General features: G+C 44.8%; 1 protein-coding gene across 3 annotated transcripts in view; it reads right to left on the bottom strand.

Annotated features, from left to right (window-relative positions):
• Positions 1 to 8,966, bottom strand: part of POMT2 (protein O-mannosyltransferase 2) — a 46,331-nt gene that overhangs the window by 2,966 nt on the left and 34,399 nt on the right. The window contains exon 22 of one of the 3 annotated variants that reach the window (XM_079971994.1): positions 7,548 to 7,675. The exons of 1 other annotated variant lie outside the window; for it this stretch is intronic. In XM_079971994.1, the coding sequence (XP_079828120.1) occupies positions 7,621 to 7,675 (55 nt within the window). In that variant the 3' untranslated portion in view covers positions 7,548 to 7,620. Of the gene's footprint in view, positions 1 to 7,547; positions 7,676 to 8,966 lie in introns of those variants that run through there. One more of the 3 variants, XM_079971997.1, reaches the window with a different exon arrangement.

Genomic DNA, 8,966 nt, shown 5'->3' with positions numbered 1-8,966 from the left:
TATACCATGTGTCTGATAATAAATGTTGGAAGTGTAAAGAAGCTGAAGGAACATTCTTTCACCTCTGGTGGACTTGCCCTAGAGTGAAGGTTTTCTGGGAAATGATTTATAATGAACTGAAAAAGGTATTTAAGTATACCTTCCCTAAGAAACCAGAGGCCTTTCTCTTGGGCATTGTTGGTCAGAGTGTGCAAAAGAAGGATCGAACCTTTTTTATGTACGCTACAACAGCAGCAAGGATACTCATCGCTAAAAGCTGGAAAACTCAAGAATTACCCACACTGGAAGAATGGCAGATGCAACTGATAGACTATATGGAATTGGCCGAGATGACTGGCAGAATCCGAGACCTGGGAGAAGAACTGGTGGAGGAAGACTGGAAGAAATTCAAGGACTATTTACAAAAATATTGCAAATTGTATGAATGTTAAGAAAGATGTAAGATTAGCAAAAACATGGCTCCAACAAACTAGGTATAAAGAATATAAATTTAAATTTAATTGGAAGATGAAAAGATAAATTGTGGATAAGTAATATTTTATGATCAAGCTTCAATAAGAGTATGTTAAATCCCAAAATTTGAAATATTAAATATTGGAAAATTATATTATATGAATTAAATTAATAATTTTCTGGTAAAATTTATGAGTTTAGAAAGCAGGAACAAGGGTTGTGAGGAAGTCCAAAGATGAATATGAAATGTGGATATTGAAAAAGACTGTGTTATTATCTATGTATTTTATTGTTAAACTAAAATTTAATAAATATTATAAAAAAACAACAACAAAGCATCAGGGAAGAAGCCAGATGCTCCGGGCCATATGTGGGCCATCCATGTCTGGAGGTACAAGTCTCTTAGTCTGTTTTATTCAAAGGATGGATAGGTAACAGTCAGCCTTACCTGCAGTGTACTTTGTGCCCTGGCAGTTGGAGCACTGAGGCTGCCGGTCTTTCCTTTGGATCTCAAAACATGGGTTTTAGGCTGGTAGCAAAGCTAGAAACCACTTACCGTACTTTTGCAAGAAGGCAGATGGTTGCTCTGAACAACTCTGATCAGCTATACTCATCTCAAAGTGAAGGTACCTTAGAAACCTAGTTTATGTCCTCACTGAAGTGCTCCATGTGGTTTGTGATAAATACTTCTGCCTTGACCCAACTGAAGTTAGCCACTCTTCAGTCCTATTGAAATCAATGGGGTCTAAGTAGCCACAACCCTCTTATTTAAATGCAGCATAAGCACCATTACTCTTAGTCAGATCAGGGCCAATACATTGAGGTAAGCAAGATAGAAGTGCTAATACTTTTGTCATTTTCAGGGTCGTTGCCAGCAGCTATGGCAACTGTCTATTTATATGATCAATTAACCTGTGAACTCACCTTAGCTCGCAAGCTGCTCGCCCATTTAACATTTAAATCAGAAACTGGAGTGAGTTGCAAGATAGTCCACATCCCAGGGCAAGGTTTGGGGCTTTTGGCTAGTCTTTATTTCATTCTGGAATATATGATAATGTAAGCAAGAGAGAGACACAGTAGCCCAAGAATGACCAACAAGCATCTACATTAGATGGTAAGACAATTTGAGCAGGGTCTGTTTTCTTTTTCTTTTTTTACTGTCTGTAGAGCATTTAGCTTTTTTAGCTGTTTGTCAAGCACACAGGTGTTGACCTCAGGTATATAATATTACTCCCTTGGGTCCAGGAACGTCGAGATATGCCTGCCTTACTCACTCACTCGAGGGTTATAAACTGGACTCCTGTGAGTACAGGAAGTGTAAGTATCATCCCAGCAAGTGTGAACAGGTATACGGTAACTCTCATATGAAGAGATCTTGCAAAAGCTAGTACTAAGGAGTGGGGTTATGATTCATTAGATCTCCAAGGCAAGGCTGGCGAGCTATATAGGTGTTACTTCAGGAAGCACAAATGCAGCTATTTATGAAGTCATGAGGAATTTGGCCACAGAAGCTCTCGCCCAGTTGCTGTGCTGAGCAACATCCTTCATAACTTGGGCTCTTTGCTCTTTTCTGAGCCTGCTCTCCTAACTGCTCTGCCTACACAGCAGTAGCCAGTGCTTTTTTTCTGGGGGTACGCACACCACTAAACATTTTGTGAATCTAACAGGAGAAGAAACTCTCCCCCCCCCAAAGAATAGTTTCTTCTCTAGCATAGTGAATCGTCAGTTTCATTGCTACCCCCGATGGCGGCCGCATTTCCTGTCACGGTGTTTCCTGAGTCTGACAGAAGCAAGCGTTTAATGTGTGAAGCAGTGTGGAATGTGGATGTGTGGTGTTTTACAGAGGAATTGGGAAGGTGTTAGTGCACACAACCTCATGCCAATGTGGAAGTTACTGTGAGCTGTCAGGTGTGTAATATGAGGTAATGCATCTTCTTTGTACTTTTGTCCATTTACTGTATTTATTTCCCCCGATTTGAACTATAAAAGGGTGATTTTCTTGAGTCAAAATGAGAGTACCCCTAAACATTTTTTTTAGAAAAAAAAGCACTGGCAGTAGCAATACATTATTTGCAGCCTGGCCTGAGCTAGTATGAACTCTGGGATGAGTCACTCAGCAAATAATAAAGATCATTCTCTTAGACTTCTACCCTGAACTAGGAATCCTCTTTGCATGGTGGTGGAATGCCTGACCAATGAATTATTAAAAAGGGACATACATGCAAAAGGAACATTTCACTTTAAGGGGGAACGAACTTGAACTTTTACATGGAGGCCTCAGGCCAGCTGTTAAGTGCACTGGGCAAGGCGAGGACACTGCACCGCTGTGCAAAGAGTCCTCAGAACCCAGGTGACGACGGCATGAAATCCCCTCCAGGCAGAATTAGATATTGGAAAAGATACAGGGCTGCCACCATGCCATCCAGGTCTTTCTCTCCCCTCTCCTCAGTTCTGCATGAGGAGATATTACTCTTCATGTTTCCTACTCCAACAGACAATCAATGTGAGGCAGGGTCAGGGAAACACACAAACGAAATTAACATAATGCAGGGTTTAGCAGATGTAGTGCCCTCCAGATGTTGCCAGACTACAACTCCCATCAACCCATCAGCAGAGACAATGGGAGGTGCAGTCCAACATCTGGAGGCCACCTTGGTCACCCTGACTTAATGACTCATTTTACCAGGAAGATGGGAGAAGCTCGTCTTCTTTCAATGTGTTGTTCTACTCTAAGGAGATTTCTCAGCTAGGGCTATGCCACTTTGACAGATGCCCCTTGATTGTCACACTTTAGCTTCATTTTGGGGTGCGGGAGCACAACCAGGAAGACTTCAGATCTGCCACTTAAAAGCTCTATGCAGTGGCATTTCCATTTCATATTCGAAAAGGGAGGGATAATGCCTCTCCTCCCTCTTATAAACAAGTCTGCCAAGCTCCAGATTAAAAAAAAATAAAAAGCAAAAAAGCAATAGCCAGAAACAAACCCACGCAGCAGGAGGGTCAAGGCTGAGAGCTGATTAGACCTTCAGGGCAGCATGTAGCATCACCCAGGAGATGACAGATGAGCACGTTGCCAGGCACACAAGTGCCAGAGGAGCTTGACAGCCCCAGTCTCTCTCTCCGCTGCATATAGAGCAGACTTGCTCCCTGTTAGTCTGGTGTCAGAGGAGTTTCAATGGCTGCCGTTGTACTGACAGGATGAGGGTGACCTAAAGGGAACTGTCATAAGCAAAGCAAACACCTCTCTTGTCCCACCTTTCGGTGAGCATTCAAGCAGGCAATGCAACCTGCAGACATTGTGGAAGGGTCTCAGAACACACTTGCATGCTCCAAAACCTTTCAGCATCTTGGAACCTAGGACAGCATCACCCCTAAATGGCTTGTTATGTAATCTTATCTGACTTCGTGTTAAACAGGCTAATGGAACAAGGCCTCAGCCTTGGCGCTTTACCAGGCCTCGCCTCGGAATACACAAAGTAGGATTTTGATATACTGGACTTTCTCCTGCTACAGAACACTAGACTCCCAGCCTCCAAAGCTGATGCCAAGTCATGGTATCAGATACTTCTAGACATGTATTGTTCGTTCATTACAGTTTGGCGAAGCTAGGCCGTTTGCATTAACACCTGTAGTGGTAACCTGGTTACTGGTACAATCCCACACCTGCTTTCTGTTGTAAGGCTCAGTCCACATGCCACAATCTGGGGAAAGTTAAGCTCACCACAGCACATTCTTATGTAACAGCATAAGCCTATGTATATTTGCTTGGAAGTAAGTGCCAATCTAATTCAATGGAGTAATCCTAGCACAAGATTGTACTGTAAGGCTGCATTCCTAAATCCACTCACAAGAATGTAAACATAACTGAACCAAGAGGGGCTTAATTTCAAGCAAACTTAATTCAGATTGCTCTGTTTGGCTGCAGTCCTATGCATACTTACCTGGCAAGTAGAATTAATAGTGGGATTTAGCAGTAAACAAGCATAGGATTACGTCCTAAAAAGAACACCTCTTGCTAGCTTTGGACACAAGTAAGAAAACTGTAGAGATAAGTATTCAACAGTTCAACAATGAACATTTCAATCAGAATGTTGTAGTTTAGCATGCTGTTAGGAGTTGGTGGGTGCTAGACACCCTAAATTCCTGGGTCTAATAGGTCTTAGAACTTAATCAATGTTTGGAGTATTACAACTGGGAAATAAGCCAGAACCCGTGTATTATACTCATGAGTATTAGCAGTGGCGTAGCATGGGGGGTGCAGGGGGGGCCGGCCACACCGGGCGCAACATCTGGGGGGGGGTCGCCGAAGAGCCTTGGGCGCAGGCTGTAGCAGAGCCCCATGTCTCGCGGAACTGACGAGCTGTGCGCGCGTCCGGGCTGAAGGCGTCCGGCAGGCAGCAGCTCTCAGCGCTCGCCGCGGTCCCCGCACGTCAGGGCCGCGGAGGGCGCGCCAAGCAGCCCCTCCTCACAGCCGCCGCCACTGCTGCTGCAGCTGCTGGGCCATGTTGCATTTTCCTCGCCTCTCTGCCCTCCTCCTCCTCCGGGCAAGCGGCGTCGTTTGGGCGGCAGCGCCAGCGGCAACTCGCCTCAGATCACCTGACACGGACCCGCCGCCGCGGCTAACTTACCGTAAATACCCCAGCCCAGGCAGCAGCAAGAAGCTGGCAGCGGCGGCAGGTTAGGGGTTAGGGGCGCAAATTACTTGCCTTGCCCCGGGTTAGGGGGTGCAAATTACTTGCCTTGCCCCAGGTGCTGACAACCCACGCTACGCCGCTGAGTATTAGGCCAGAGCTGCACTAACATGTGTGCTGGACAATGCTAATCCTGTGGAATCAGCATGTTTTAAGGGCCAATTCAGCCAAGCTGGCTTCTGTGTAAGGTGACAACTTTGGGCCGAGCCATTAGGAGGATACAAAGCATCAAAGGGAACACTGTGTGAGACGGCAAAATGAGTGGGGCTGTTCAAAATGAGTGCAGTGATGTGAGTTAGAAGCTTGAGGAGGAGTTATGTGACAGGGGAGCAGAAAGGAGGCCGGGCACAATGACTCATGTCTGTTTGGATCCTAGGTTGCATCTATGGGAGAAGAAAGACCCCCTTGGGAGTGTAATGCTGGAAACCCTTTCATCGTAGGCTCAGGTTGCCTCACCTGGCCTTGTCGGTGGGCCAGCCCTGGTTATGGCCAGTAATCTGGCCACTGCTTTTTTGAACCAGCTGAATTTTCCAAGTTGTCTGCAAGGGCACCCCATGTAGAACACCTTGAAATAACCCAATCTGTAAGTTACCAAAGCATGGAGTACCATGGCCAAGTTATCCCTGTTCAAAAGGGGCTGTAGGTGGTGAACCAGCTGTAGCTGGAAATAGGCATTCCTAGCTAATGGACTTGCTCTAACTGTAATTCAACTCTGCCCAAATCTGAGCCATTTTGTCCCTAAAGTGCCTCGCAAATTGCTACAGCAGGGTGCTGTTGCAGATAGGCTGAGAACAAGAAACCATTTATAAATTGTGTTCTTGTCACTATGACTACGGAGATGTCTACCTCTACATGAGCCTTCCTAATCTGATGCCTTCCAGATTTTGTTGGACCACATCACTGAGGCCAAGAGTGGGGTTTCGTCATCTGAGCAGCCCAGGAGCTCCATACACACTGCCCAGGCTTGTGACCCAGGCAGCTCACTTTGGTGCTGCTGATGCCGCTGTTTGACTTCACCCCCAGAGGCACACTCCGTTGTCTCTCAAGACAGATGGATGCCAACAATGTAAATAATTTCCTTCATCCCTGACTATTAGCCATGCATGCTGGGGGGCTGGGGCTGCAGTCCAAGACATCTCAAGGGCACTAGGTTGGGGAAGGCTGTTCTATGCTTTGCTTCTGCACTAAGTAGCCTCTATCCTGCTCAAAGCTCCGGCTTGAGACCTCAGTGCACCATGATGATTTCTGGTTCCCATCTTTGCAATTGCACTTTGGAGTAATTAAAACAAATCCCCTCCAGACTGCTTTCCATTTCAAAAATTCAACTTCTGAATGTCTTCATGAATAATGCGGTTCTGATCAAGCTCCCCTAGTCTCTTTGCTCATCTTTTTGCCAGTTTCACAGGCTGGATCCCCCACCCTCTCTTCCCTAGCAAAAGGAATGAGACACCACGACAGTTCTTTCTCCATATCACTCTCAGGCTAAGAAAAAAGGAGCTCACAGAACTTCTCCCGCTCATCCCCTGCAGGCCACAATATAGCAAAGCTACTCTCAAATGTGATTGCATAACAAGCAGCAGAAAGGCTTGTTGAGGTTAACAATATTTTACATAAATGATAAGGGCTACAACTGGACCGTTTTCCTCTTGCCATCAAGCTAAAGGGGAAACCAGTGGGGCAGCAATAATGACCTCAAAGGATCTGAGCCATGCAAGAACATTGCCATAAAAAAAAACCAGGCCATGTTAAGACTTTCCTTTGCACTGAACAGAGTGTGAACCTAAATGTCTCCTAATGCCCTGGCAGCTAGGGATTACTTTACAAAATGAAAGTCAAAAGGGCAGCATTGCATGACTCAGTCAAGGGAATCAAATGAAGAACTATGGGTTTCATTCCAGGAATCAGTAGGATGGACCTACATGAAACCATTTGTACAGTACCCAAAAACTTTGCATATTTCAACCATTTCATTACTTACCTTCGTTCTATTTGATTTAAAGACCCTGTTCATCAACTATGTAAGAAGAAAATGCAGTCAGCAGAGCAGGCTTTAATGTTCCTGATGCTGTAACATTTCTGACCAAAATGTGCCTTAGGTATCTTATACCTTGAAACTGATAAACACTGGGCACAATCTGGCCAGTGTTAAGCGAATTAACATCCCATTGATTTCAATGGAAAAATCAAAGGTTCCTTAATATGCTTAGCTTTAATAAGAAACCTTTAGAGTAGCCAAGGCATAGGCAAACTCGGCCCTCCAGATGTTTTGGGACTACAAGTCCCATGAGCCCTAGCTAACAGGACCAGTGGTCAGGGATGATGGGAACTGTAGTCCCAAAACATCTGAAAGGCCAAGTCTGCCTATGCCTGGAGTAGCCTGTGGTTTTTTTAAGGGTTTTTTAAGGCACAGGAAGGCCTTAACAGCTAAATTCCTGTAGCAGAAAGGAACAAAAATGGGATGGACGCTCCTTGCCATTTAGTATCTGAAGACCATTCTTGTCTTTCTTCCGTGTACTGCTGTGAATTCCTGTCTGGTAAGGAAAAACAGAAATGGATCAACTTTTTTGCCTTAGCTATCCCCAGTGGCTAACCTCTGATGAGACAGCAGGAGCACAACCCTGTTGACCCTCCTTGATCTCTTCACAGCTTTTGATAGCTTCAGCCCTGACATCCTTCTGTACCAGCTCTGTGAGTTGGGAATGGAAGGCTCAGCAGTTCCCTTCCTACTGCAAATGGGGCTCTGGGAAGTGGCATTGGGATGGTTCTTCTCAACCCCTTGTGCAAAGGGTTCCCATAGTGTTCCAGCCTATCCCCACTTTTGAATGACTATATGAAATTACTGGGTGAGCTTATTCCGGGATGTAAGAGTTAAGTTCAGCCAGTATGCCGATGACACTCAGCTGTATGTCTCCATTTCAGCAAAGTCCAATAATGCTGTAAAAATTATGGTTGCCTGCTACCATGGAGTCCCTTTTATCAGCTACTGCTGGTCTGCCAGCTGCAGCCACTCTTAGACACAGAGAGTCTGGCGTAATCATGTATCCATTTCCTTAATGAATTACATACAGCTGTCCTTGAGGACGGTTCAGAAGTTTCAATGAGTACAGAACACAGCTTACCAGAATTGTGACTGGCCACCCAAACCACACCGATTTAGAAAGTTTAATTGGCAGCCTGTTCACTTCCAGGATTAATTCAAGGGGCTGGTTCTTACCTTTAAAGCTCTAAATGGCTTGGAACCCAAGTACTGTACCTGAAGGAGCATCTACTTCCATATCAACCTGCCTGGTATTAAATAGCATCTGCCAAAGTCCATCTCCATATATGTCCTCCAAGAGGTGCAAAAACAAAGGCTCTCACAGTAGTAGCACCCCCAAATAAGTCTGCCTGGCTTCAATGATGCTGTCATTTAGCTCCAAGCAAACACATTTTTTTTATTAGCCAGGCATACTGACACATTTTATAAATTTAATCAAATAAGTTTTAGTATGCACTAACGTTTTGTCTCCTCTTTTTGTTTTTCCCCTCTAGATCTGCTCTATGCTGTTCACTGTCCTGAAATCCAATATGAAGGGATGCATAAAAAGGTCTTAAACAAATAAACTAGCTAGCCAGCTCCAAGTCAGATGCTACTGCCTGCCTTCTATTGGCTTGCACTAGACATTTCTGTGCCTTCAGCTTACTCCAACTCATCACTGTAGCATAATGAACATCTTTATATTATTCCTTTCCATCTCACCTGAATTCCTCCACCAACTCAACAAGAAGTAGAGGGAAACGAGAGGAAAAGCATTCAGCACCTTGCTAAATTGACACTATTGG

The sequence above is a fragment of the Podarcis cretensis genome (genome assembly GCF_951804945.1).
Source record: "Podarcis cretensis genome assembly, chromosome: 1".
Classification (NCBI taxonomy): Eukaryota; Metazoa; Chordata; class Lepidosauria; order Squamata; family Lacertidae; genus Podarcis; species Podarcis cretensis.
Note: the sequence above shows the minus strand (reverse complement) of the source record. Positions and strands in the feature narration are given on the sequence as shown.